The 27439-nt window shown below is 39.7% G+C and overlaps 6 protein-coding genes across 7 annotated transcripts; 4 read left to right on the top strand and 2 right to left on the bottom strand.

The window, feature by feature from the left end:
- Nucleotides 1-186: 186 nt before the first annotated feature.
- Nucleotides 187-1821, top strand: LOC18029666 (photosynthetic NDH subunit of subcomplex B 3, chloroplastic). Its single transcript, XM_006412391.2, has 6 exons — nt 187-466; nt 576-689; nt 921-974; nt 1218-1280; nt 1378-1440; nt 1613-1821. The coding sequence occupies exons 1-6, from the start codon at nt 290-292 to the stop codon at nt 1646-1648; spliced, it is 507 nt and encodes a 168-aa protein (XP_006412454.1). The 5' UTR covers nt 187-289; the 3' UTR covers nt 1649-1821.
- An 815-nt stretch (nt 1822-2636) lies between these two features.
- Nucleotides 2637-5311, top strand: LOC18029665 (E3 ubiquitin-protein ligase At1g63170). Its single transcript, XM_006412388.2, has 5 exons — nt 2637-3047; nt 3452-4136; nt 4242-4367; nt 4465-4753; nt 4845-5311. Exons 2-5 carry the CDS (start codon nt 3505-3507, stop codon nt 5103-5105), a joined length of 1308 nt encoding a protein of 435 aa, XP_006412451.1. The 5' UTR covers nt 2637-3047; nt 3452-3504; the 3' UTR covers nt 5106-5311.
- A 97-nt stretch (nt 5312-5408) lies between these two features.
- On the bottom strand, nt 5409-7151 carry LOC18029664 (uncharacterized protein At2g39795, mitochondrial). Its single transcript, XM_006412387.2, has 3 exons — nt 6922-7151; nt 6460-6782; nt 5409-5826 (listed from the first exon to the last, which is right to left on the bottom strand). The coding sequence occupies exons 1-3, from the start codon at nt 7093-7095 to the stop codon at nt 5646-5648; spliced, it is 678 nt and encodes a 225-aa protein (XP_006412450.1). The 5' UTR covers nt 7096-7151; the 3' UTR covers nt 5409-5645.
- A 232-nt stretch (nt 7152-7383) lies between these two features.
- On the bottom strand, nt 7384-9484 carry LOC18029663 (stress response protein nst1). The gene is made up of 4 exons (XM_024150030.1): nt 9262-9484; nt 8686-9116; nt 8013-8277; nt 7384-7892 (listed from the first exon to the last, which is right to left on the bottom strand). Exons 2-4 carry the CDS (start codon nt 8980-8982, stop codon nt 7528-7530), a joined length of 927 nt encoding a protein of 308 aa, XP_024005798.1. The 5' UTR covers nt 8983-9116; nt 9262-9484; the 3' UTR covers nt 7384-7527.
- Nucleotides 9485-10088: 604 nt separating this feature from the next.
- On the top strand, nt 10089-16328 carry LOC18029662. Of its 2 annotated transcripts, XM_024150142.1 has the most exons (5): nt 10089-10318; nt 10519-12881; nt 12983-14566; nt 14999-15254; nt 15351-15883. In XM_024150142.1, exons 2-5 carry the CDS (start codon nt 10602-10604, stop codon nt 15881-15883), a joined length of 4653 nt encoding a protein of 1550 aa, XP_024005910.1. In that variant the 5' UTR covers nt 10089-10318; nt 10519-10601. The 2 variants fall into 2 exon arrangements, with proteins under 2 accessions (XP_024005910.1, XP_024005911.1); XM_024150143.1 differs by lacking the exon at nt 10089-10318 and having other exon boundaries at nt 10602-12881; nt 15351-16328.
- Nucleotides 16329-17405: 1077 nt separating this feature from the next.
- Nucleotides 17406-20863, top strand: LOC18029661. The gene is made up of 13 exons (XM_024149935.1): nt 17406-17537; nt 17798-17859; nt 18005-18092; nt 18181-18242; nt 18354-18447; nt 18610-19059; nt 19142-19538; nt 19764-19870; nt 19949-20044; nt 20135-20221; nt 20328-20505; nt 20593-20641; nt 20749-20863. The coding sequence occupies exons 1-13, from the start codon at nt 17439-17441 to the stop codon at nt 20861-20863; spliced, it is 1884 nt and encodes a 627-aa protein (XP_024005703.1). The 5' UTR covers nt 17406-17438.
- Nucleotides 20864-27439: the final 6576 nt, after the last annotated feature.

Below are 27439 nucleotides of genomic sequence, written 5' to 3'. Positions count from 1 at the left end.
GTACATGAATCATCAGATGTAGATGAATCTGTGTTTTATATATTTTGTTTTTCATACTTTTTGGGTTTAATGAAAATAATCCAAAACTCGAAGATGTTTAATGGGCTATTGTTAATTAATGGGTTATTGTTAATGGGTTTAACAACAGATAAAAGCCTCACAAAATGTAGAAGATGAAGTCCACATAATTCGCGCTTTGCAGTTTTATCTCTACTCCTCCCTAGTTTCAGGAATCTTCTCCATACGAACAAAATTCGTCGCCGGAGATCGGAAGCTAAAACAGGAAGAAATGGCGTCGCTCGGTTTCAACCTCGGCTTCTACTTCTCCGATGTAAAAAATCAGCGGCATCGAATAGTTTCCGGAAGTGGGAGGGCTCGCGTTTTCTCGTGTAGCTCTTCTTCTCAAGCCTCTCCGCCGGGGATCTCTGCCGCGACGCCTCCTGAGATAGAGCTCGAGTTCTTCGGTGTAACTATCGGTGCGATTTTCGCGTTGAGTTATGATACAATTCGTTTCAAAACTCAAAAGGGCTTTTTTTTTGTTTTTTTTTGTTTTGGTGGTTGTGTGTGTATTGCAGCCGAAGCCTGGGAGCGATGGGTCGTATCCGGCGGATAAAGCGAAAGCTGTGAGCGGCGAGAAGCTTCTGAGAAACATTATGCAGGAGAACAAAATCGAGCTGTACGCTACTTACGTGAGTTTTTTCTCTATCGAGTATAAATTTTGCGAAATTGAGCTAGGAATCTGCTCTAACTTTCAATCTAATTTCATTGAGGTTTTGATTTGATTATATGAAATGGGATGAGCTAATTTCTGTCACCGAATCGAATACTCTGCATATTCATGCACTGTGTCTTAGGAGAGAGTGTTGTTAGTTAAAGGCTGAGGTAAGATTTGTAATTTGCTGATTTTGTGATATGTTTAGGGCAAAGTGATGAACTGTGGAGGTGGGGGAAGCTGTGGAACATGCATTGTGGAGGCAAGTGACTTCATATCCTTTAACCTTGATATCATGTTCGGCCATCCAAGACATCTCTGATGCTTTAGATTTCAGTTATCTGTTTCTCTTTTTGGCTCTATGATGTTTTCTCTGCTGCTGCAGATTTGAAGATTTTAATGATGTAGAGAAATGAATCGTTCCATCTTCGAGTTTTTGTTTGGTCTGTTATGATGAGCAATGTTCAAGCAAAAAAAGCTTATTTGGTCTTCCGTGTGTGTGCAGATACTAGACGGCAGAGATCTTCTGAACGAGAGAACTGATACAGAAAACCGGTATCTGAAAAAGGTTAGTTATTTTATCACTCCTCCAACATCTTAGATATATGCAAATTCAGGAACCTGGGCGCTGTTTAAATCTGAAGGGCCTTGTTGGTATTGTGCAGAAGCCGGAATCTTGGAGACTCGCATGTCAAACAATAGTAGGGAACAAAGAAAACTCAGGAAAGGTACCTACTTTAAGAAGGCCCTAGATTGTTTCCATGTGTTTTCACATTTATTTAAAAAAAAAAGCCTTTCTCGGTATTCTGGATTCATATTTATCAAAGTTGTTGGGATCAAAAGAGTTTTCGCAAATCTTTTTATGATGTTTCTCATTGACATGTATCGCATTGGTCTTAGGTTGTCGTTCAGCGGATTCCGCAGTGGAAGAAGTGAATCCTATGTAAGGCTCTATTCGTTCAGCTCGTATTTTTTTAAAAAAGAGCTGCCCCCAAAAGCCATATATATTATTAGTTTTCTGTTTGTATATCTTCCTAAAAACCTCGACTCAACTATGTATAAAGTTATAAACTGGAAAAGCTTTTGAATGAACCAGTTTGAGATTATCATATCACGACCTTCAGGTAAATGACAGAGTATATCGATCATCATCAAATGGCATTAACTCATTTCCTCCACTAGCAGAGTTTATAAGCAAAAATGACGATGTGAGAACTCTTTCAATAACATGAGAATAGATAAGAATGCCAGACCGTAGATTAATAAAGACCAATTAATGCGTAACTGAATCTAGAAATTAGCATATAAGACATCCCGGAAAAGCTCAGAAAAAGTATAAAAGTATGGCCATTCTATTACATTCCCCGGCTTATCTTTTACCACCAGAAGCATTTATATGTCATAGTCATAATTCAATAAGCTGAATATGAATTAGCCAATAGTATCTAGCTAACTCCATCCAACTAGAAACGAACGTGGACATCATTATTATTATTTTTTTTGTCGTCAACAATTCGTACATGACTATCGAATTTTCTTTAAGTTATGAAAACCACAGATACGAATTTTTTACAAATCTTGGTTGGTTTTAAGAGTTTGGGTGGTTTAAAATATCGATTTTAGTTGAAAGAGAAGAAGAAGATTGGCATCATGCCAAATTGGGAAGATATATACACATTATATCATCTTAAAACTCTTAATGGATAAGTCCACCCCAAAAAATGTTATCACAAAAAAAAAAAAGACCTTCTATACGAGTTCGAATATTAGAGTGATCGAGAGAAAACCAATTTTCTAGCCCGGAAATAACGAAAAGGCCTTATCACAGCTCACTACGCGCCGTACCGAAAAACAGGGATGAAGTCAAAACGCAATCTTTTCTCATTTATTACTTTTTACATTTTCTTGTTGAGATAGAATATAGAATAGGCCAAAGAAAGCATCATCTCTATCTGAATCATCATCAATTCATCATCATCATTCTGTAATTATATACTATTATATTTGGATATTTTTTTCCCTTTTTTGTTTTTGTTTTGTGTGATTGCTGTTTGGCTCCGAATTTTATATCCAGAAAAATATTTTATTTCTTTTTGTTTATCTCCTTGGTTGATAGCTGAGCGCACAGAAAAAAAAAAATCCTTAAAAAATCGGAAAAGAGAAGAATTGAAGAACTACTACGATCAAACAACGGAGGATTTCGATAGCTGAAAAAAGTTGACTCTTCTTAATTAGATTCCTTGTCTTGGTTTCGGGGCTTTCTCTTCTCGCGGCCTCTCCAGTTTTACCTTGAGACCACGAGGAAATAGGCAAAATTATCACCCAATTGAAGGAGGTTTGTTCTCTAATTGCTATTATATTTTTCTTCGTCTGCTATCATTTCCAGGTGCGAATTTGGTATTTTTATACCCGTCCATGTCGAGTTTTACCGATTTCGTAATTAGCAAAAATCTTAGGTTTTGCAATCTTCGATCTTGCTTTTGAGTTTTTTCTTGCCCTAAATTTTTTAGGATAAAATCCAGGAAAAAAACTGTGTGAGTTTCTTTTGATTTATTATAATTGAGCGCGCTGCGTTTATGGTTATGTGAATCGATCGGTTTTGATGAGCCCAACACCAGAAGCCGACATGAATTGATGATTTTTCGTGGTTGGTTTTAGGTGATTTAGGGTTTAAGTCTTACTCCTCTCTCAATTTCATGAAAAATCGATTTTTTTTTTGTCTTCTTTATGATTTTGCAGGACATCGATTGAAGTTCCATGGTGCGGTATGCACAAAAGTGGACTAAACCTAGATGGGTGTTTCTCTTCTGAAGCAACATCATCGTATTACAAATCAAGCAGATACTTTTAGATACATGGAACGATCATCAGATAGCCGAAATGAGCACATCATTGACATTCCAAGAAATGCCGCCATTGCATCCTCGTCTCATGATAGAATCTCAAACGTTTCAGAACCTTTACAACATGAGGAGGAGAGACCTTCAACTGCTCCACCGGTTCCTGTTTCTCAACCAGCTACAGTTTCTTCTTCTATGCGGTCAAACACTAGAAGCGTCCGTCGCAGAAGAAGTCCTTTGAATTCTGGCTTATGGATTTCCATTGAACTAGTCCTCACTGTTGGTCAGATCATCGCAGCCATTGTCGTTTTGTCTTTGTCGAAACATGAGCATCCTCGTGCACCGTTGTTCGCTTGGATCGTGGGTTATGCGTGTGGTTGTGTTGCCACACTCCCGCTTTTGTACTGGAGATATTATCATTCGAATCAGGCTTCTGAACAGGATTCTGGCCAGCATCGTCCTAATCTTAATGTTGCAGCAGGACCATTTGCATTCTCGATATCCAGGACATCTGAAGGAGATGGTCGACAGACCAACACCACCTCTTCTCGTAGTAGATATCATGGCTTCATAAGTGCTGCCAGGTAAAAATCTTAATGCTTCCATGTTCTTAGATGATCTGTTTCATCTGAAAATTTGGATTTTGAATGACCATAACTGATTTGAGTCTTTGATTTTTTGGCTTTCAGACTTAAAGTTATTGTGGAATACTTCAAAATGGCTCTGGATTGCTTCTTTGCGGTGTGGTTTGTGGTAGGTAATGTATGGATATTTGGAGGGCATTCATCTGCATCCGAGGCTCCTAACTTGTACAGGTATGGTTTCTTTTCGTTATTCCAAAATTTACACGCGAACCTCTGGCTGCAATTGTCAAAGACTGAACCCGTTTGTTCTTTTTTTTATATGTTATAGGTTATGTTTAGTGTTTCTTACCTTTAGCTGTATTGGCTACGCGATGCCCTTCATCCTCTGCACAACAATATGTTGCTGCTTGCCGTGCATAATCTCAATCCTCGGATACAGAGAAGATTTAACTCAACCCCGAGGTGCAACACCTGAGTCGATAAATGCATTGCCGACTCATAAGTTTAAGTTGAAGAAAAGCAGAAGTAGTGGCGATGGCAATGGTTCAAGTAATAGCGAAGGTGGAGTTGTGGCTGCTGGAACAGATAACGAGCGTGCGATATCAGGAGAAGACGCTGTGAGTTTGCTTACACTCTTGACTGTACATGCAGACACACACACACACAGAGATAGACTATCAAGTATCTGAACATTTACAATGTTTGCAGGTCTGTTGCATTTGCTTAGCGAAGTATGCAAATAACGAAGAGTTGAGAGAGCTTCCATGCTCACATTTCTTCCACAAAGAGTGCGTTGACAAATGGCTCAAGATCAATGCTAGTTGCCCACTTTGCAAGAGTGAAGTTGGGGAGAAGAACTCTGATTTGACAAGCCAGGGGATCTTAACCTCTCTCTCTTCTGTGGAAAACGATAATCAGCAACCACAACAGCACCGCAACGAACTTAGAGTTGAAAACAACGTTGTCTAGATGAGGGGCGACCCGCCCAACGCTCACAACTTTTTTTTTTTTTTCGTTTTTTTATGTTTTCAAATTTTTGTTAAAAAAGCCCATGATCTTTTTTTTTTTTCTTTTTTACAGTAAGCCCTTGATCTATTTTCTCTATAGATCTCTCTATCTGTATCTATGTGATTAACAAAAAGGCTCATAATCCAAAGTTATTTTGCGTTCTAAAATATCATATATCTACGGTTTTTACACATCGTCAAAAAGCATTAAGACAGTGACTTTGTTGGTAACGTAAATTAGAACCGGAAATATGGTACAAGACCCTTTTAAAAATCTCAGGCTAAGTATAATAAGGTGTCATCGCGTTGCCTTTCGAAAGAGAGCTCACACAGTCAATAAAAGTGGTATTTTCTTAACTTCTCGCATCACAGGTTGATGCATATGTTTCTGAAAGAAGCAAAAGTGATTCATTTCCTAAGACATTTTGAGCTGTATCATTTAAGAGCGGTACAGAGAAAGGCTACCAAGAGACTGAAAAGATATGTAGTTTCCGATTGAGCCCTAGGCGTTTTCTGCAGATGGGTTTTCATGAACAAAGGTGCCAACTGATTTGAACCATCGCAGCAAGTTACGGTGATCCTTTACATAAAGCCATGCCTGAAGAAAAGGGAAGAGACTCTCGTTCACACCCCGTTCCTCTAGGAAGCCATGGAATACATCTCTCATCTTCTCATCGAGCTCTCTGTCAAAACATATTCCGACACTTATTTGTCAGTAAGAAAAACCTTTTCTATCAATTATGGGTCAATGTTGTATCCAGGTGGAAACATACAGAATGCTGAGTTGCATGCACAAAAGTCTTTGTTTAAAATTGAGAAAATGCATTGAAAGATGAAATATTAAGAACAGGACAAAGACTAATCCTTGATTTGGAGGCTTCATGATACAACAAACTAATTGTTTGTAAATATTGAGATTTCACTGCAAATATGCCACAGGAGAAAAAGCAGTAACTGCAATTGCACAGTTGAAATACCTACTTCTGTTTAATCTATAACACATCTACCACCATTCTAAATCACATTCCTTAACCTCAACCAAAATTGTCGAAATCAGCCAGCCAATGTCAAGAATATCTCATTTCAGAAATGACGATGAACATACTTGGCCTATTCACAACCACCTATTCTTACTTTGAAAATACTGAGTGACTCGATTCAGCGACTCGATTCAGCGTAAATACCATTCTACTACTAGTCACAATCTCTAGTCTCATAAATTGAATTACAAGAAACTTAAACAAATGTTGAAAGGTAAAAGACTGAGAGATTATAATGAGAAAATGTAAGAGAGAAGTTTGTAGAGAAGAACTTACTCAAAAGAAGGGCCAGTGTATCGACTAGAATCATCAGACATCTCCAAAGCCTCGAGTTTTGGCCTCATGGAAACAGAGTGAATACCCAATGCATCTGGGTAAAGTCCGCAAAGGAAATGCAGAGAATCAGCCTGATTTTGCTTCGACACAGCAACATGGAGGAACAACTGGTTGATCCCATCATCGTCTTCTTCATCACCTCCGTGAGCCAACCGCATCACGAAAAGACTGATTTCTTCATTTCCAACAGATTTCTTCAAAACAGCCCCAGTTCCCTCAAGCGACCCTTTCACAATCTCAAATGGCGAAGGAGGACTCACTTTCTGCAAATCAAAACCTCGCTTTCTAATCACACATCCTTAGCGAACAAAGCAGCAACTAGGGTTTAAGTGACAAAACTGGAATTTCATCTACACCTAAGAAAACGAGGAAGAGACAAATATAGAGGGAAGATGAACGAACCGGAGGAGGGGTCATCTTGGAGACTTCTAGGTAATGCTCCTTGAGGGAACGCAGAAGCATCGAATCGACGGCAGCCGAAACGTCGCCGGTCTTTCCACTTCCACCGGCTTTACTGGATAGCGCTCGCTGAAACTGACGCCCGACGGCGACATTACCGATCACTCTTCTCCACATTTCTACTTGTCCGTCTCAAACTACGCGGCGTTGGAGTAAATGATATATACGTCGATAAACCAAAAATTTTCGCTAAACCTGATACACTAAAGCCCACAAACAAAAATTAGGCCCAAACCAAATATGTTTGAAGGCTTTGCAGTTTTTTAAATAGTTTTTGGATTTTGGATATATGGTTTTTAATATTTAGATTTTTTTGGATAATAATACCTTATGTGCAAGAGGATAATGCTTTGTAATTTCAAATTTGGTTAATGCAAAATTTGTTGTTGAGGCCAAAATATATAATTATAGAGTAAAAAGAAAATTTTAACTAGGGTCATAGTAAAAAAATCCAATAACATTACAAAGAAAATTCAGTTTTATGGGGTGTGTCCTATGAACCACTATATCTCTTAGTGGTTTCATATCAAAACGGGTGGGTGATTGGTTTCACCTCACTGGCTGCTGATTGTAGTGATTCTTCTCTTTCTTCTTTTTCGCGGCGGCCAGCTTGGCCCGCCTCGTAGCTGCTTCTTGCGCAACAACTTTGGCAGCAGCATCCATCTCTTTGCTTGATTTCTTCTTCTTCATCGATGCAATCTTCTTTAGGCGTTCTTTGACATCCATGGAAGAAGAAGCTTCCTCCTGCTCAGCGGACTCACCTGCAGCATCTGAGTTGCTCTTTACCTCATCCTGAGATTCTTTCACCTCCTTCTGTTTATCCTTCTTTTTCTTCTTCTTTGAGGCCTTGGATTCTCCGGTTGTGTTCTCCTTCTTCTCTCCCTCTCCATTGACTTGTTTCTTTTCCTGCTTATCTGTCGGGTATTTGCAAACGAAATTTTTGTCAGTATTAGCACACTTGATTTTCACAGCAAGTGTAAGAGCTATCCACAGAGGAACGATACCATCAAGTGAATAACTGTAGAATAGTATACCTTGAGAGTTCTCTTGACCATTATTATCCTTGGGTGCAACGCCAAAATCTGCTAACAAAGCCTCAAGTTCAGCAAGTTCCTTCTGCTTCCTCTCTTTCTTGGAAAGCTGCCTCTCTGCCTCCTTGGGTGGTGCAGGTATTTCAGGAGCCTTTTTCACCTCAGACTCTGCTTCTGCACTTACTTGTGTCTCTGTTTCCTGTTCATGCTCGTCCTCCAAATCATCATCATCGCCTTCATCAAGAATATCTTCTTCACTTTCACTTTCCTGCGACATTGAAAGCCAACGCATCTCGATTAGAAACCAGGATAGGCACACGACCACGATTTACAGACAACCAGGGCACAAACTTATAGTGCGTAGAGAAAATTCAAAGGTTTTACATTTAGATAGATGATGACCTTCAGAATACAAAACAGCCTACTCCAAAGCAACATTCATTTTTCTTTGTGACAATACAAGAAATAAGTGATATATTTATCATCTATCCGCCAAGTACAAATGCTATGAGGAAAATCAACAGCAAAATAAAAAGCCAAATTTCAAGCATGTGAGATTTAACGAGGCTTATTGCAAAAAAAGAAAAAAAAAACTTATCAAACTAGATTAACACAAGGAAAACGCCAGATTGAAAATACACACAACGAAGCATATGAAAGAATTTCGAGTTCAAACCTCAATCTCTTTTGCTTCAGAAGTAGTCCAGACAGCAGGAGGCGGAGCAGTGGTTGCGTAGTAGTCATCATCTTCGTCGTCGCTGTCGATATCCGCCCAAGCCTTTGCTTTGAGAGGCGTAGGTGCCCAGAAGACCTGTGGCTCAGGCTCCTTTTTCGGATCTTGCCCAGATGACGACTTTGAGGAACCTTTGGTCTTATCTGACTTCTTCTTCTTCCTTGTATCCAGAGCGGCAAACAAGTTGGTGTTCTGAATCGGCATCGATCCTTCGTCTCTCCTGTTTCCACCACCAACCATCTTTTCTTCACTCTCAATCAAACAACCCCGATTCAGATAACAGGAGCTAAAAAACCAATTTTTTTTAATAAAACCCAGAAAACGAAATTCCCCAATTTCAGCTGGAACTCTCCAAGATTGGAACGAAAACGACCCTGAAGCAATGGAAGATGAATCGAGCTAAGTAAAAGCAATGAAGGAAGGATAAGAAAACAAAATCGACAATCGTCGTCTAATTTCTACAAGTGATAAAAAACAAAAAAACTGATCTTTATATAAGCAAATTCCTTGAAACGCTACCAATTACAGGAAGAACACGGTATTTAGCTCTGATGGACGGCGATTCTGGAAAGCGATGGATAAATTAGGGCTCCAGACCAGACACGACAATAATATACTGGTGACTAAAGAAGTGTTAGATAGGAAAAAATTGAATTTGAGGGAGAAGGAGCAAATATGAAGCTTCGTGAAGGACGCAAATTTCTTTATCGAATGCGAGAGATAATTAGGGCTACTGGTGGTACACGACAAGGAGGGATCTGTATAACGTATTAAGAATGTTTTTATCTCCTATGGATCAAACCGAAAATTATATTAGACAATCAGACCGAATACAACCGGAATCTGGAATTGAAACATGTACACTTTTTGGTTATTATATAATTTATGAACACCATTTTTATTTCATCCTAACTATATAGTATTTATGCTATATAGTAGAAAAGATTTATGCTAAAAATAAAAATGATCCCATAGCTTAGCTAGCAATAATAGTTGTTAAGTTGAATGATGTCTCTAACCATTGTTGGGATGGTAGACACTGGATTACGGTAGGTTAACAACACACGTGAGAAGAAATTTATAAAATTATATAATTTTCTTCTCTCCGAGGAAAGCTTTTAAATCCTGACCGTCCAAAACTATTTTGCAGCTGGGTATCCGAAACGTCCATCGTATATTTTCTGTTGCAGAAATATTTATCGAGATCATTGGAAAATAAAATATGGACCGTACGATTCGTAACGCGTCGAGATCGGACGGTAGCCGTCATCCGATTTTTATTTGGAAAAATGTATTCTTTATGTGGTCTTTAACTGAAAAAACCTTACTCTCGCGAAACCAGACGAAACCCTAGCTCTCCCGTTTCTCACGGTTAAAAAAGAAAAAGAACCCAGCAAATTTGCTTTTTTATTTTCCGCTAAATTGAACGAATAATTTGGGAATTTTTGATTGTTTGATTTGGGATCCGATTCGCAGTCCGATTTACCGAAACCCTAAATTTGATTTATTTTTCCTTTGGGATTGTGGCGACTATAAAGGTCATTAGGAGTCGATATCGTCAGATAAAGCGATGCAGGTAGGCATGCAAAAATTTCTCTTTTTTTCTTCTTTGCAGTTAGGTTTTGATTGATTGTGGAAAAATTGCATGGATTTTGTATGCAGAAGTTTTTCCTGGAGTGGGATTTGATCGGTTTTTTTTGTTTGTTTAGCAACTTTTTTTTTTAATCTATTTTGGGTACTTTTTTTTTGATTCCGGGTTTCGTCTTGATGTTACAGATCTGAAAATGTGTCTATGCGTATGTGATGGAATTTGAGACCTGGGGGCTTTTGATTCTGGGTTTTCGTTCGAGGTGTCTTTCATGGAAAATAGACTAGGGAACTCTAATGGAGTGGGAATTTCGAAGAAATCAAGGTCGTTGGATCTTAAGACGCTGTATAAGTCTAGCATTTCCAAGGATTCAGTGAATAAGAGTTTTAAAAGGAAAAATAGGCCTGGGAATGATGACGATCGGTTGAAGCAGGACAAGAAGACCAGAAAAGTTGTTTCTTTAAGTAGCTTTAAGAAAGTCGATAGCGAAAACGAGAAAATTCTTGATAAGGCATGCAATGGCACCACAATATTGGACAACTTGGAAGACTCCAATGTGGGGTTGGATGAGAAATTGTGTGACAGTAGTGGACTTCAAGGGATTTCAGTTGGTTTGGCAGGTAGTATGATTTATGTTCCTAGGCGAAGGAGAGATTTTGTTGGGAGGAGTAGGTTCGAGAATGGCCTAGTGCAGAAGTCTGCAGGGGAATCTGATAGCCAGGAGGAGCTGCTTGATAAGCTCCCTAAGGAAACTGGTGAAGAATCTAGTGCTCAGGATCAGCTCACGAAAGCCGAAGAGAAGGACTCTGACAAAGAAATCAAAGAATCTAATTCAGCAGTTCAACTGCAGTTGGAAGACGGGCATTCTAATCAGTCTCCAGTGAAAGATGATCAGCTGGTTGTTAAACAAACGCACTCTAATAGGAGAAAAAGGAAGACCCCAGCATCAAATAGACGTGTGGGAAAAGAGGCCAAGTCTTCTGGTGATACACCTGGTAGAATATCCAAGGTATCACGAGAAGATGATGAGGAGAATCTTGAAGCTAATGCAGCAAGAATGCTATCTTCGCGGTTTGATCCTAACTGCACCCAGTTTCCTTCAAATCCTGTTACTCCTGGTTCACCATCTGCCAGTAGATTGCACCCATTATCTTCTGGTAAGAGTTCAGTTAACCCTCGGTCTGAGTTGTTTAGTTCAAAATGTGGCTCAGACGACACTGATGATAGAATGTTGCGACCAAGGAGAAAGCATGATGGGAAGGGTAAAGTTCGGAGAAGGCGCCACTTTTATGAAGTATTATTTTCAGATGTGGACTCACAGTGGTTGTTAAACAAAAAAATAAAAGTTTTCTGGCCTTTGGATCAGATTTGGTATCATGGTTTTGTGGATGGTTATGATGGAGACAAGAACCGGCACCATGTAAAGTATGATGATCGTGATGAAGAGTGGATCAACTTACAGGGTGAAAGATTCAAAATTCTGTTGTTCCCTACTGAAGTTCCTGGAAAAAATCAACGGAAAAGGCGCAGTTCAGGGTCCAAGTCTACTCTGAAAATAAGAGGGAATGATACATCCAGCAAAGACGAGGAGAAACAGAAGCTAGAAGATGATAGCTGCATGGGGGACATGGAATCAGAGCCAATCATCAAATGGTTGGCTCGGTCTATGCATAGGGACAAATCTTCCACCCTGAAGGCTGTGAAAAAACGAAAAAAATCCGAAATAGTGACATCTGGTGAAACTGTGAAAATGAATGGGGATGTTTTTAGAGACACTGTAGGACAGTACACAGATAGATCTGCTGGTTCTCTGCCATCTTGTGAATTACCTGGACCGAGTGGGAATGAGTACTTGTTGGAAAGCTCTGGTAAGGGTAGTATATATCCTATCGTCTATTATAGGAGACGACTTCATACAGCTAAAAAAGGAATCTACAAGGGGTCAGGTGACAGTAATGTTGAGCAGCTTCATGTATCAAAGAGTCCGGATCCTGATGTAGAATTTTTGCCTTTTGAAGATTCTGGGCTTCTGGAGCTTTATTGTCCGTGGAATGACACAGAGAAATTGGAGTTGTCCGTCAGCCTGCAGGCTGTTTCTTTGATGAACTACTTTCTTATGGCGGATGTTGACTGGCTTTCACGTATTGCTCTTTTGCTTCATCATGGTACACTTGTGAGTTTGTGGCCACGGGTTTGTTTGGAAATGATTTTCCTGAATAACCAAGATGGGCTAAGGTATCTAATTTTTGAAGGCTGCTTAATGGAAGTTGTTCAGTTGGTTTTCCGTATCTTGACGGTAGTAGATCATTCTAATAAACAAGGAGTACAAGGAGCGGGTACTGACTTGCAGTTGCCAGTTTTCTCAATTGGTCTCCAAGTTTCTTCCATCCCAGGTTTCCAAAGACAGTTTGCATTTCAAGTCTTCACTTTCCATGAAGTGAAACATTCAAAGTGGTCATACTTGGAACAGAATGTCAGGAGGCATTCTTTGCTGGTTAAGCAAGTATCAACTTCGGAGTGTACACCTGATAACATGAAGGTCCTGCAAAAGGTACAGTGATTCTTTAGTGAATGATTCTGGTACATTGCTTAGTTGGTTTCTAGTCTTACCAACGTTTTTTTGTTTTTTGTTTTTTTTAATTTGAACATCAGGTTATGCAGAAGAGATCTAGGCATGGAATCAGCTCACGCCTTGTTTCTAGAGGATCATCATCCATTAAAGTCTGGCCAACATCTACTTGCGACCAGAAGCAAAGTATGATACCATTTGCACTTCCTTTTGCTGCACGACCACCTACACTGTTATTTAATCTGCACCTGGAAATGGTGAGAGAACTGGGTCATGATTCAGCAGAATACCTGGGAACTGACAGCGATTTGGTAATAGATGGAGGTTGTGAAATGGGTCATATGGCAGATTGCACAAATAAACATTCTGAACCTTCTCTCAGGAGTAGGGGCCAAAATAATGGACCAACTATCACTTCAACCAGAGGAGAGGAAACGCAAGAGTCGAAAGATCTTCACACACCAACTCAAAGGCAGCAGCTGGGGTCTAGTTCTGAAAACTGTTTGTCGAGCAGTTCTTCTGTTGTCAGACATAGACAAGAAACCAGGTCTAACGTTTCGGGGAATGGCATTAGTATTGAAGTTCCAGTATCTGATCATTGTGAGGATGGTCCTCCGCAGTTAAGTAACCTGGCCTTGAATATTCAAGGTAGCACCTCAAGTCCCAAGGCCACTGCCCCAAGAAGTATGTGGAATCGAAGCAAAAGTTCTTTAATTGGCCATCTCTCAAATGGTTGGTCGGATTCAAAGGGAGACTTTCTGCACACTAATTTGGGAAACGGACCTAAGAAGCGACGTACCCAGGTGTCGTATTCATTGCCTTCTGGGGGTTCTGATTCTAGAAACAAAAGTTCCCTGCACAAGGGGCTTCCGAACAAAAGAATTAGAAGGTCTGCGGCTGATGTTTCCAGAGGTCTTCAGAAAGATTTGGAGTCTAGTTTCTGTGATGCCAATGTTTTAGTCACTCTTGGTGACAGAGGCTGGAGAGAATATGGAGCTCAGGTTTTCCTGGAACCTTTTGATAATAATGAATGGAAACTTGCGGTGAAACTCTCAGGGACAACAAAATACTCACACAGGGCACATCAGTTTCTGCAACCTGGGTCGACAAATAGGTTTACACATGCTATGATGTGGAAAGGTGGAAAAGATTGGACGTTAGAGTTCCCTGATAGGGGCCAATGGTCTCTTTTCAAAGAGATGCATGAAGAGTGTTACAACAGAAATACTCGGGCTGCTTTAGTTAGAAATATTCCTATTCCTGGCATCCGCATGATAGAAAAAGAAAATTTTGATGGAACAGAAACTGAATTCATCCGCAGTTCTTCTAAATATTTTCGGCAGACTGAAACTGATGTTGAGATGGCATTGGATCCTTCACGTGTTTTGTATGACATGGACAGCGATGATGAGCAGTGCCTTATGAGACTTCGTGAGTGTTCGGATGCTGAGAATAGTGGCTCTTGTGAGATCACTGAGGACATGTTTGAGAAGGCAATGGACATGTTTGAGAAGGCTTCATATGTAAAGCAGCGTGATAACTTTACCTTAATTGAAATTCAAGAACTGATTGCCGGAGTTGGATCCTTGGAAGCAATGGAAACAATTTATGAGCTTTGGAAAACAAAGAGGCAGAGGAAGGGAATGCCGTTAATCAGGCATCTTCAGGTACGATCTCTGATGCCTTTCCATCTTTTTTATTTTATTTGATTGTCTTTTCTTGCATTTTTGTCTTGAGGTTTCAAAATCGGCATGGCTACGCTCTACATTTATCTTTATGTAATTTATGTATTGCATAGTCTGCTTTTTCATGCAAAATGGAACGAATACTAGGGGGCAAGTGCATCTAATTGTAGGTCGTTTGCCTGAAACTAAATATGCCCGAAGATGTCTGGAAGTCCAAAACTGTAGCATCTTCTATAGTCTATTGAATTTACTCTACCTCGGTTACTCTTAATTACTGGTTCAACAATAATGTAGTTATTCTGCTGCAATATGTTGTAATAACGATACAGTAGGTCATTTCATTTTAGTTTGCCTGCTGCAATATTTTTACTTGTGCCTAACATAAACACTTGTTTTTCTACCTCTTCAATTCAGCCACCTCTGTGGGAAAAATATCAACGAGATCTCAAAAACTGGGAGTTGGTTATGAGCAAAGCAAACACTCAAATCTCCTATGGGTCACAGAAGAAAGAGTCTCCTATTGAGAAGCCAGCGATGTTTGCCTTCTGTTTTAAGCCTCGAGGTTTGGAAGTCAAGCACAGGGGAACAAAACACAGATCACAGAAGAAACTATCGGTTTATACTCAACATAGCACTGCTTTGGGAGATTATGATGTCTACAATTCATCTGGTAACTCACTTTTACCTGTTTTGTTTTTTACTTACTCTATTGATTCTGGTTCTTCTTTTTGAGCTGTCTTTAAATCCGAAATTTCCATTTCTTCAGCCGGAAGAAGATCTGTTGGTTTTGCCTCTGGAGATGAGAGGTTTTTATATTCAAACCACAGTTATGAGCAAGTGGACGAATTTCCGATGCATCCGGTGTTTCCTGGAACATATTCCCCGCGTGACCTAGGCATGGGATATTTCTCGAACGGTGGAAATGGATATCATAGGAATCACCAAAACAAGTTTCAAAGAATCAACGGGAAGAGGAACATGAGTGAACGGTGGAATGCAGGGTATTCTGAATCCCCCAGTACCAATCTTCTTTGTTACTCAAACGGATCTCAGCGTCTTGATCCGGAAGAATTACATAATAGTACAGATATTGATGAGTACAAATTACGAGATGCAGCTGGTGCTGCAAGGCGTGCATGCGCTTTGGCCAAGCTCAAGCGAGAAAGAGCAGATAGATTGAGGCACAGAGCTGATCTAGCAATCCAGAAAGCTGCAGCTGCTCTCATGTGTGCAGAGGCAGTTAAAGCTTCTATTGTGGACCAAAGCAGCAACGGATTCGAAAGCTCAAGCGAAGGATGAAACGATAGCTACCACTTTTTTTAGTCTGGGTTATGTCTGAGTTTTCTTCTTTTGCGCACCTCTTGAGCAAAAGAAGAGAGAGAGAGAGACAGATTCAACATGTTTTGTTCCTCAGACAAGACCCGGTCTTGACACGAACCCAGATGAGCTCCACTGTACAGCAATTTGCCTCCCTCCCCTTTTAAGTAAGCTATATTTTGATGCAGCAATAACACCGAGTCGGGACTCTGAAACTTTGATCTCGTGTACCCATCGGCCGAAACGTCGTTAGTAGTTAGAAGAGAATGTTTCAAAAAAAAAAGAAGAGGAGATGGTTAACAAAAAACAAAAAGAGGAGATTTGTAAGTAATTTGGTTTATTAGCTTATTTTGATAGAGAGATTCAGTTTGAGCAAAGATTCTTCTACTGCAAGTATTTTGCAGGGCTCTTCTTACTGCCTTCTCTCGCTTCTTTTTTTTCTTGATCAATCATTTGAAAAAATATATCTGAAAACGAAGCCAAATTGCTGCAACATTTGCTAGGTACATGCCATTATGGAAAAAGCTTTAAGATGCATAACGTATTATTATTGGTTGGAAAAAAAATGTCAAGTATTTTATACTATAAATAAGTTTAGAGGACTTTTCCCCGAAAACCGACAACAAAGTTCAAATAGATGGTTCCAGACATGATTTCAGTGTTCTTTTTTTTTTTTTTTTAAGATTTCAGTGTTCATCTAAAAAAAAATATTACAAAGAGATTTGTAAGGAAGCTGGTTGTATTCCTTTTCCTTCATTGTGGTTTTGTTATAGATAATTTTGTTTTCAATGAGACAGAAGAATGCACAAGTGATAGACGTCCAATTCCATTAATGTTTATCAAATGTGACCTCTGTTACAAGTAAAGATAGATAATAAGATATATTGGGAATGGATTAAAGAGCTAAAATGAGAGAGAGAGGGAGAGAGAAGGTGGTGAGAGAAATATCAACGGCGGGAAACCTTTCAAGTCAGCAGCAGTTTTGTTGGGAATGTCTCTCCTTCGTTTGCTGGCTTCTTCTCTATTTTTGGCATCTCTCTGTGAAACCTGAGACATAGACCTTCTTTCTCTTCTTTCCACCTCCATTCTCTTTTTTCTGTTGTTTCTTCTTCTTCTTCTTTATCATAAGGTTTTTCTCTTATTCTTTTTTTTTTTGCATTTTTCCTAATACTTTTCAACATTTAGAGCACAAGGGTTTCAAACTTGAAAATTTACTGGGTTTTTGAGTCCATGTTTCTCGCCTTTTACATGAGTTATACTAGGCGGATGATGAAACTATTAGCAAGAAAATAAACAATCTTGCAACTCTTATCACATATAAATATTCCTTCATTTGCGCTGCAAGATTAAAGATTGAAATGTGCACAAGACAACAACGTTAAAATGCATTTGGCTCAAGATTGTATTTGATTTGTTTTTTTTTTTTTTCTTTTCTCAGGTGATTTGGTAATAATAATGGCATTGCTCTTTGATAGGATTTCTCATTTGAGATAGTTTTGATTTACTTGAAGAGAGAGGGGCTTTTTTTATTCCAGCAATGGGGAGCAGGAACAAGGAAGACGAACGAACTGAAAAGGCCATCCGGAGTTTATTGAAGCTTCCCGAGAACCGAAGATGCATCAATTGCAACAGTCTGGTACACGTTTTGAGCTGCCTGCACTATTTTGTTGGCCAATGATCATCTTCAATTTTTTTTAATATCTCATATAAACTAGTAGAGTATCTGAGATTTTGGTAGGATTTTTCTTAATTTCCTAGTCAATGATCATCTTTTAGAGTGAGCTTGAACAAAATATAACACGCTTCCCATATATATATATATTTCTTAAGTAAACATTTCCTCTATGTGGCTCATTGTAGTTTTCTTCTTAAGTTTAAAACATCTGAGTCCTGCAGGGTCCACAATATGTCTGCTCAACTTTCTGGACTTTTGTCTGCATCAACTGCAGCGGAATCCAGTAAGTCTTTTTTTCCTTTTCTCTGTTTTCAGGGTTTTCCTCTTTTCCTTTCATTTTCTTTTTATTTCCTTATCAAAGCTATATTAATTTTGGTTTACTTAGCATGTGTGAAAGACTCCTTTTCTTTTTTTGTGTATCAATCCAGTCGAGAATTTACACATCGTGTGAAATCTATATCAATGGCCAAGTTCACTGCAGAGGAAGTTAGTGCACTTCGCGCAGGAGGAAACGAGGTTTGTGATATTGAACAATTATTACCTTTTATCTGCTTCATTATTTTGTAAAACTTTCATTAGTGATCTTTTGCTTTGTTCTTTGCAGCGAGCCAGACAAATTTATTTCAAAGAATGGGATTCTCAGCGTAATGCTTACCCCGATGGCAGGTTCTTGAAACATTTATAATTAATATCTCAGCCTGTGTTAATTAACACTAGCTAGGAGTAGCAAAACTATATAAGTTTACAACCTCCATTTTTTTTCTTCTTTTTTTTCAGTAATATTTTTAAGCTCCGAGATTTTATCAGGAGTGTCTATGTGGACAAAAGATACAATAGTGAGAGCAATGACAAGAGCTCACAGCTGAAACCGGTAAACTCTTTTCCACTATATATTGATAAATTCATTTATTCAACTTAATTAGCCAAATCTGAAGCTCATTTTGGGAAAATAGTATTACTATATGTTTCCAATGTTGAGAGGATGTTGTTCCTCTTTAACAGTCTTCAATCTCGTTTTGCAAATTTACTTCAGGCTGTCACAGAGGATTACAGGGAAAGTAAGAAGGCCAGTGCAAACTTGTTGGGATCTAGAAGCTTCCACTCTCTGGATAAATCTGAAACTGAAAGAGCTAGTGCTGTTGGGAGGAGTGGAAATGAATCTCTCAAGTTTTATTTTGATGATAAGAAACATAAACAACAAAACGTCACGCATAATAATCCAAAGTCTAGAGGCTTACCAAAGAGTCCTGTCCGGTTTGAGATTGTTGATGATAGGTTTAGAGACGATGGAAGTGTTAAGAGATATGATGCTCGTAGAGAGTCAAGAGGAAGCTCCAAATCACTTGACCTCTCAAATAACAAAGACACGTCAAGTTTTCCCATTGTACGCCATGCCAGTGAGCTCTTAGACGAAAATGCTCCTCATTTGCATGTAAGAAATGTTGTCAAAGTTGAGAAAAAGAAGAATCCAGTGAATAATCAGGTAATATAGAGAGATCTGTTAGTCCAATATATACAGTTATGTTTTATACATTTATCTACAGTTAAGAAGTTGCATTTTGCAGACGACTGCATCATCTGATAAGATGGACAATCCTGTAAATTTGATTGATGATGTACCAGTTTCAGAAACTTGTGATGAAAACATCACTCAAACTTCGAATGAACTTCCTGCATCTCAAAAGACGACTGAGGATCCAGCTCCTAATTCTTTGGAAGCTTTGTTGTTCGGACTCTCTGTTCCTTCTATTGTCTCCCAAACAAACAACTCTGTAGACAATTATACTGCAGATAACCTTGAGACCCAGGCGATGCCAAGAACACCAGACAGTGTTTCCTATTTGGTCAAATCACCTACAATTGCGCAAGCCGGTTCTTCAGGGCCAGAGTTTCCTGTTGCTGTTGATAGCTTAGATACAAAAGATATGGCTACACCAAGTGTAGATGCAAATAACCAGGTTGGTGATCTGTGGTAGTTTTGAAAACAGACAGATTTACAAAGAAAACAACAAATAGGATCATTCGAGTATCCAGGATCCAAGAGTTTTATAAAAAAAGCATGATCATTAACAGACTTTGAAAAATAAGTATCAAATTAAAACTATACCTTTCTAACATAAAGATTATTTCTTCATGTGCTAACACAGGTGGAATCATCTATAGAACCTAAGGAAAAAGAACCATTAGGTCCCTCTATGAAACAGGCAAATATGGATTTCTCAAATTCTGCTCATGGAGTTGGATCGGAGCATCAAGATGAGAAAAAATCTTGCGTAAGAACGGCGCTTCCCGAGGTAACACCTCTTTTCTTTTAATTTATATATAGGATACTCTTTTGGCATCGCAAATCATAAGAATCTAACCATTGGCAGGATCTTTTCACTGGAGGCTTCTCATTTGCCTCTCCACAAGTTCATGTACAACATCATGGCATGGGATATGGCATGCAATATTACCAATATCCTGTGGTATATTTTCATTTGGCATTATTGTAGATTGTTGCAGAATGTGATCGATAGGTTATGAGCTGATCTTACCTGATATCTTTTTCTTGGCAGACTACGGGTGCTTTTACATATACGGCAAAACCATCAAATCCCTTTGATCTTAGCTCTGATGATACAGGTCCAAACCAAGCACCACAAGTATGAAATTCTTGCTGCTAAATTATCTACACATTGATTATAAATCATATGTTTCACCCGATGAAAATGCAAATCCTCAGTTTGAATTAATTGTTTTTTTCTACAGTTTCCTTCTATGGCATACGTACAAGGAGGAGGCTTGCCTCATGTTTCAGCACCTAGTGGATTTTCAGATTCTTCAAGTCCAGCTGCAGATTCGGTTAGACTGATGGCCTCTCAGTCGCCATTTTATACAACTGCTTCATCTCCAAACTCTCCATATCTTGCATCCAATATTTCCCCTGGTGAGCTAGAATTTCTGTATTAATTACGTACAACGCTTTCAGTTTTGAATTGGAGTCTATTCTAAGAGTTGTGTCATGGAGAATTAGGTGCTTATACAGCGCAGCAATCACATGTGAATATGTCCCCATCATTCAGGTAATTTTTCTGACCCTTCTTAGAGTTCATTGAATCAATTTATGGTTCTTGAAACTAGAGTACGTTCTGTTTTATAGCAAAAAAAAAAATGATTTTGTGTGCAGAAGGCAAGAGATGATGAATGGCCTAGGCACTGAAGGAATCACATATCATCAAGCAAACAATGGATATCCTTCTCCAAACCCAAATGCTTATATTTCTAGAGGAAATCCATTTGAATGAGAGAGCTTTAACGTCACAACTGCGCAGAAGATTTGATTAAAAGCATCTTAATGGAAATGGAATGAGATTATAACCGCTAAGATTTTAGTCTGAAAGCATGACTGCTTCAAGATGAAACAGAGGTTTCTATCATCTAATACTTCCCTTGACATTCTTTTAAACTCTCATCCTTCTATTGCTTCTTGATCAAATGTATATCAATGTGGGAGGATTTTAACTGTAACCAAAAGATTACATATCTATATAATTTATCTTTACAACCTGTTTCAATGCTCATAGATTGTGTTGGCGGCAAAATAATACCTTATGTTAATTAAATTACAAAAACAAGTATCACAAATTCATATAACTGTTATAACACATATCATATATGGACTCTTATACCAGCCCATTAGGCTCATCAGGGCATTGTACTTAACCTAGATTCCCTATGTACTCTATATATACATTCCAGTGATTAATAAAATTTCTAAGTTTTCACAACACGTTATCAGCACGATAAAACTCTCTGAGCGAAAAACCCTAATAAATCCGGCCACCACCAAAACCCTAAAAGCAAGTCGAAACTTAAAAGACGCATATCTTCCAAACCGTGAGGAACCAGAAGACGATCTACATATCAAATCGAAGCCCTCGACGAGACGAATCTACTGGTGAAAACCGTTTGTCGATCCAACGTCGGACGCGCCCTCACGCACACTTACAGTACACGACGATCAACCGAAAAAAAAAAAAAAACCAGATCCGAGTTTTTCCTTCTTCAACCAGCAGCTTCTCCAGTTTTGGTGATCAATCCTTGGAATTTGTAGCGGCTAACTGAGGTCTATTAGCTCCCAGTTTCATTAGCCTGTCAGAAATCCAAAGGTGGAAAAGGTATCTTCTAAAACTGAGAGCCATAGAACCTGTTGTTTAAACACTTCAAAACCCTATAAAAAAAAAAAAAAAAAAAAAAAAAAAAAAAATCGATCTCTAATTGATTGAAAGTGTTTGATACTCTGATGATTGATTGATAACTTGTTGATTGATTGTTTATGCATGTTCAAAGGTTTTAAACTCGTTTTATAAAACCCTAATCTACAAAAACCTAACAACCGTTTTTGGCCATGTTTATGGCATAAACCTATTCGATTTTCTTCATGTTTAATAAGCTTGTTGCAGCTTATTTGATTGTTGATTCTCTTGCTTGAAACACTTGATTGAATAAACTAAGAAAATCAACCCTAAATCCTAAGCTTGATTCACGATTTTGTAATCTTCAAAATCGTAAGTCATAATGCTTAAACCCTAGTCCTTTTCACGTGATTTCTTTGTTGTCCTTGTGAAATTATTAAAACCATCGACCACAGATCCTATAGATCTCGAAATCACATCCAAAATATGTTTTCCAAACCGTTAAAACCCTAGATAAAACCCTAATCATATTCGGCTCCCCTAGGGTTCCTCCTAAACCGCCTAAAACCGGCTAAACCTGGTTCTCATTAACCGAAATTATATTCGGCTTTAACCGATTAAATCACAGCTATTAAACCGACATCATGTTCGGGGTAACTAAAACCATACCCTTTAAAATTTACTATTTCCGAGAAAGTTCCCTCTAATAGAAAGTTTCCTCATATAAAAACTTTCCTCATATAGACATTTTCCTGACATAGAAACTTTCCTCATTTAGAAAATTACCCAAATTAGAAACTTTCCAAATTTAGAAACTTTCCTAAAATAGAAATATTCTCAAAATAGAAAGTTTCATCATCAGCATTCAAAATTTTCTCAAAACAATCCCTAACAAAATCAATCTCATGTTTCAGATGTCAAACATTCAGAAATGTGAATTCGAGGCCCTTCACGTCTCCGGGCATAACTACCTCGAGTGGGCCCTAGACATGCGCTTGTTCCTTGCATCGAAAGAACTCGATGCATGTATTACCGACGGTAACACCGCATCCCGTAAGGGACAGTCTCAGGCGATATGTCACATACGCCATCATCTGGCCCCGAGCCTTAAGCAGCAATATCTCACTCTTGAGAATCCACTTGAATTGTGGCAAGCGCTGAAAAAGCGATATGACCATCAGAAAATGGTCCAGTTGCCTCAGGCAGATTTCGACTGGAAGAACCTTCGGTTCCAGGACTACAAATCCGTAGATGATTACAACAACGAACTCTTTCGTATTGTTGCCATCCGGAAACTCTGTGGCGAGGATGTGACAGATAATGATCTCCTCGAGAAAACATTATCCACATTCAGCACAGAGAATGTTGTGCTCCAACAACAATACCGTGCAATGAAACACACATTGTACGAAGACTTGTTGTCCTGTCTTCTCCTCGCTGAGAAGAATAACCAGCTGCTTATGAGGAACAACGCTATGAGGCCCCCGAGATCGGCTCCTGTCCCAGCTTCTCGTCAAGAGTCCTACCATGTTCAACCCGATAGATCCTCAGATCACCGCCGTGGACGTGGTAATGGACGTGGTAATGGCCGAGGACATGGACGTGGAAGACGTGGACGTGGACATGGTCGTGGCAACCGACCTAACCTCAGTTATGGTCCTGGTCGTGGTCGAGGCATCACCAAGCCGACCCGCCACACCAACCCCGATCACTGTGACGACCTCCTTGATCATGAGAACACCACAAACGAGCAGACCGACCCCATGGACTATGAAACAGCTGATCTCCTCGATTAATTCAATCATCTGAAACTCTGATACAATTTGATTTTGTTCTTTATTTTTTTCATTTTGGGATTTGTTTCATTTTGTTTTTCCATTTGCCTTTATTCTCAGACACTGCTTTACTTTATGATTTATCACATTTTCTGAATTCCTCAATACTGAATTCTATCTTCTATTCATAATAAAGCACACCAGCAAATGGAAACCATAGTCGTAGATAGTGGATCCAGCCACACTATCTTAAGAAACAAAAGTTACTTCATAAACCTAACCTATCAAACCGCAAATATTAGCACCATCGCGGGTCCCTCAAACCTTATCGAAGGATATGGCCATGCCTATGTGTTGCTATCAAATGGCACACAACTTGAAATACCAGATGCTCTATATTCTCCTAGTTCGAAGATAAATCTTCTGAGCTTCAAGGATATAAGACAGAATGGTTTCCACATAGAAACCCAAGGTCAAGGGAACAAAGAATCCCTCCTAGTCACTAAAACCGTAGACGGCCATAAACAAATCCTCGAAACCATACCCGCGCTCTCTACTGGACTTTACAATGCTAAAGTCAGTATGATTGAAGCTAATACCACTCTCAAAGCCCGGTTTACTGATTATACTATTTGGCACGACCGGCTCGGTCATCCCGGTGCAAATATGATGCGTAAACTAATTCAAAACTCTCAAGGGCATACCCTCAAAGAAAACCGAGCTTATCCTCAACACCTCATGTGCACAGCTTGTTCTCAAAGCAAATTGATCACTCGGCCTTCACCAGTTAAAATCTCTAAACAAACACTTCATTTCCTAGAAAGAATCCAGGGCGATATCTGTGGACCTATACATCCATCTTCCGGACCATTCCGGTACTTCATGGTCCTTATAGACGCATCGACCCGTTGGTCATATGTTTGTCTCTTGTCCTCTCGGAACCAAGCCTTCGCTAGGTTCTTGGCCCAAATCATCAAATTGCGGGCCCATTTCCCTGACTTCCCACTAAAGACTATCCGCCTTGACAATGCTGGTGAATTTACCTCACAAGCGTTTAATGACTACTGTATGGCCATGGGGGTAACCGTGGAACATCTTGTAGCACATGTCCATACTCAAAATGGATTGGCTGAATCATTCATTAAACGCATTCAATGGATAGCCCGACCATTACTCATGAGATCAAAGCTCCCGGCCTCAGCATGGGGACATGCAGTATTACATGCTGCTGAACTCATACGCATCCGGCCATCTAGTGAACACAAATATTCCCCATCCCAACTACTCTCGGGTCATGAGCCAGATATCTCCCATCTCAAAACATTTGGGTGTTCAGTATATGTACCCATTGCTCCACCACATCGAACCAAAATGGGACCTCAAAGAAGGATGGGAATATATGTTGGTTTTGACTCTCCCACCATCATAAGATATCTCGAGCCAACCACTGGAGATCTCTTCAAGGCCAGATATGCGGATTGCTAATTCGATGAATCGGTATATCCCTCTTTAGGTGGTGAGACAAACAAGCTGGTCAAAGATCTTTCATGGAATCAAACATCATTAAATTGGCAAGATCCTCGGACTCTAGAATGTGATTCAGAGATCCAAAAGATTATTCATTATCAAAAGCTAGCTAATCAATTGCCAGATTCCTTTGCTGACCCGACCAAAGTAACCAAATCGTACATCCCAGCTTGTAATGCACCAGTACGAATAGCTGTCCCAACGGGACAGACCCAAGTTGCTACAGAGTCTGCACCACGTCTCAAACGGGGCAGACCTCTCGGTTCCAAAGATAAGAATCCCCGAAAATCAAAGAAAGGTGCAATAACCGAAACCGGGATTCCTGCAATATCAGACATAGCCGCGGCTGAGACTCAATCTAATGAACCCTCAATGGAAGTTCGGGACGCCGAATCTCCAGGTTCAGAAGATAACAATGAGATCTCCATCAATTACAATATGTCCGGAATACAATGGAATCGAAAAGAAGTCGACTTAAATGCACTCTTTGCATACAAAGTAGCACTTGATGTTGCGCTCACGCAAGAGGATCTAGAACCCACGTCAATAACACAGTGTACACATCGAACAGATTGGCTAAAATGGAAAGAAGCCATAAACGTGGAGTTAAAGAGTCTCAAACTCAGAAACGTGTTCGGTCCGATCATCCGGACCCCATCACACATCAAGCCAGTGGGCCACAAATGGGTCTTTGTGCGCAAAAGGAACGAACTCGGTGAAGTCGTTCGATACAAAGCACGGCTTGTAGCACAAGGATTCTCACAGAGACCCGGAATCGATTATGAGGAGACTTATTCTCCAGTGGTGGATGCAACAACATTCCGATTCCTCATAAGTCTGGCCATAAGAGAAAATCTTGATCTGCGGTTAATGGATGTTGTAACCGCATATCTCTATGGGCCCCTGGACAACGAAGTATATATGAGACTCCCAGATGGCATTGAACTAAAAGACAAAAATGCATCTCGAGATCAATACTGCATCAGGCTGAACAAATCCTTGTATGGACTGAAACAAAGTGGGCGTATGTGGTACAACCGCCTCAGCGATTACCTCATCAAAGAAGGCTACAAAAATGACCCCATCAGTCCATGCATCTTCATCAAGAAGTACTCAAACAAAGGATTTGTAATCATAGCAGTATACGTGGATGATCTAAACATCCTCGGAACATCTGGTGAGATCTCCCAAACAGTCGACTGCTTAAAAGCAGAATTCGAAATGAAAGACCTAGGCAAAACAAAGTACTGTTTGGGATTACAACTTGAGTACATCAAAGGAGGAATCCTTGTGCATCAATCGGCTTATATCGAAAAGGTACTCAAGCGATTTAATATGGACCAAGCTCACCCATTGACCAGCCCAATGGTAGTTAGAAGCTTAAGTGATGACCCTCTTGGTCCCAAAAAGGATGATGAAGAAATCCTTGGTCCTGAAAAGCCATACCTCAGTGCTGTAGGAGCGTTAATATACATGGCTAGTCACACTAGACCAGACATATGTTTCGCCGTGAATCTCCTCGCTCGATATAGTTCATCTCCAACTCAGAGGCACTGGAACGGTATAAAACATCTCCTAAGATACCTTCGAGGTACTCAAGACTTAGGACTCTTCTATACTAACCAAAATAAAGATGGGTTAGTCGGCTTCGCCGATGCAGGATATCTATCAGATCCGCACACTGCCAAGTCTCAAACTGGCTACGTTTTTACGCATGGAGGAACAGCCATCTCTTGGAGATCAATGAAGCAGACACTCACTGCCACTTCATCAAACCATGCTGAAATCCTAGCCATTCATGAGGCTAGTAGGGAATGCGTCTGGCTGCGCTCCATGACTCAGCACATCCGCAGAGATTGTGGTATGGACGAAGACACACAGCCCACGGTGATGTATGAAGACAACGCGGCATGCATAGCTCAGCTCAAGGAAGGATATATCAAAGGAGATCGGACGAAGCACATTCTACCGAAGTTCTTCTCAACCTCAGACTGGCAAAAGGACGGCACTCTCAGCGTTCAGCAGGTCCGATCCAGTGAGAATTCAGCTGACCTCTTCACCAAATCATTGCCTACTTCAACACACCGGAAGCTCGTCAAACAGATAGGAATGTATAGACTTAGAGATCTGCAGTGATGCTACAATCAGGGGGAGTAATGCGTGTTGTACTCTTTTTCCTTCACCATGGTTTTGTCCCACTGGGTTTTTCCTGGTAAGGTTTTAATGAGGCAACATTCCCCAGCGCATTATCGAGATCCCGATTGAGTAGCTGACCCGGTTCACTCGTCCAAGGGGGAGTGTTATAACACATATTATATATGGATTCTTATACCAGCCCATTAGACTCATCAGGGCATTGTACTTAACCTAGATTCCCTATGTA

The sequence above is a fragment of the Eutrema salsugineum genome, unplaced genomic scaffold (assembly GCF_000478725.1).
Source record: "Eutrema salsugineum unplaced genomic scaffold, Eutsalg1_0 scaffold_1, whole genome shotgun sequence".
Lineage (NCBI taxonomy): Eukaryota > Viridiplantae > Streptophyta > Magnoliopsida > Brassicales > Brassicaceae > Eutrema > Eutrema salsugineum.
The sequence above is the reverse complement of the archived record's forward strand: the minus strand, read 5'-3'. Positions and strand labels throughout refer to the sequence as shown.

Excerpts from the sequence above, each read along its gene's own strand:
- LOC18029666 (XM_006412391.2), top strand. The coding sequence starts at position 290 with ATGGCGTCGCTCGGTTTCAACCTCGGCTTCTACTTCTCCGATGTAAAA. Across the intron at positions 467-575 it reads TAGAGCTCGAGTTCTTCGGT|CCGAAGCCTGGGAGCGATGG; the intron begins GTAACTATCGGT and ends TGTGTATTGCAG. Across the intron at positions 1,281-1,377 it reads AAAACCGGTATCTGAAAAAG|AAGCCGGAATCTTGGAGACT; the intron begins GTTAGTTATTTT and ends GGTATTGTGCAG.
- LOC18029665 (XM_006412388.2), top strand. The coding sequence starts at position 3,505 with ATGGGTGTTTCTCTTCTGAAGCAACATCATCGTATTACAAATCAAGCA. Across the intron at positions 4,137-4,241 it reads GGCTTCATAAGTGCTGCCAG|ACTTAAAGTTATTGTGGAAT; the intron begins GTAAAAATCTTA and ends TTTGGCTTTCAG. Across the intron at positions 4,754-4,844 it reads CGATATCAGGAGAAGACGCT|GTCTGTTGCATTTGCTTAGC; the intron begins GTGAGTTTGCTT and ends CAATGTTTGCAG.
- LOC18029664 (XM_006412387.2), bottom strand. The coding sequence starts at position 7,095 with ATGTGGAGAAGAGTGATCGGTAATGTCGCCGTCGGGCGTCAGTTTCAG. Across the intron at positions 6,783-6,921 it reads CCAAGATGACCCCTCCTCCG|AAAGTGAGTCCTCCTTCGCC; the intron begins GTTCGTTCATCT and ends TTTGATTTGCAG. Across the intron at positions 5,827-6,459 it reads TACACTGGCCCTTCTTTTGA|AGAGCTCGATGAGAAGATGA; the intron begins GTAAGTTCTTCT and ends ATGTTTTGACAG.
- LOC18029663 (XM_024150030.1), bottom strand. The coding sequence starts at position 8,982 with ATGGTTGGTGGTGGAAACAGGAGAGACGAAGGATCGATGCCGATTCAG. Across the intron at positions 8,278-8,685 it reads CTGAAGCAAAAGAGATTGAG|GAAAGTGAAAGTGAAGAAGA; the intron begins GTTTGAACTCGA and ends TCAATGTCGCAG. Across the intron at positions 7,893-8,012 it reads TGGTCAAGAGAACTCTCAAG|ATAAGCAGGAAAAGAAACAA; the intron begins GTATACTATTCT and ends AATACCCGACAG.
- LOC18029662 (XM_024150143.1), top strand. The coding sequence starts at position 10,602 with ATGGAAAATAGACTAGGGAACTCTAATGGAGTGGGAATTTCGAAGAAA. Across the intron at positions 12,882-12,982 it reads ACATGAAGGTCCTGCAAAAG|GTTATGCAGAAGAGATCTAG; the intron begins GTACAGTGATTC and ends TTTGAACATCAG. Across the intron at positions 14,567-14,998 it reads CGTTAATCAGGCATCTTCAG|CCACCTCTGTGGGAAAAATA; the intron begins GTACGATCTCTG and ends TCTTCAATTCAG.
- LOC18029661 (XM_024149935.1), top strand. The coding sequence starts at position 17,439 with ATGGGGAGCAGGAACAAGGAAGACGAACGAACTGAAAAGGCCATCCGG. Across the intron at positions 20,222-20,327 it reads GTCCAAACCAAGCACCACAA|TTTCCTTCTATGGCATACGT; the intron begins GTATGAAATTCT and ends TTTTTTCTACAG. Across the intron at positions 20,506-20,592 it reads TGCATCCAATATTTCCCCTG|GTGCTTATACAGCGCAGCAA; the intron begins GTGAGCTAGAAT and ends ATGGAGAATTAG.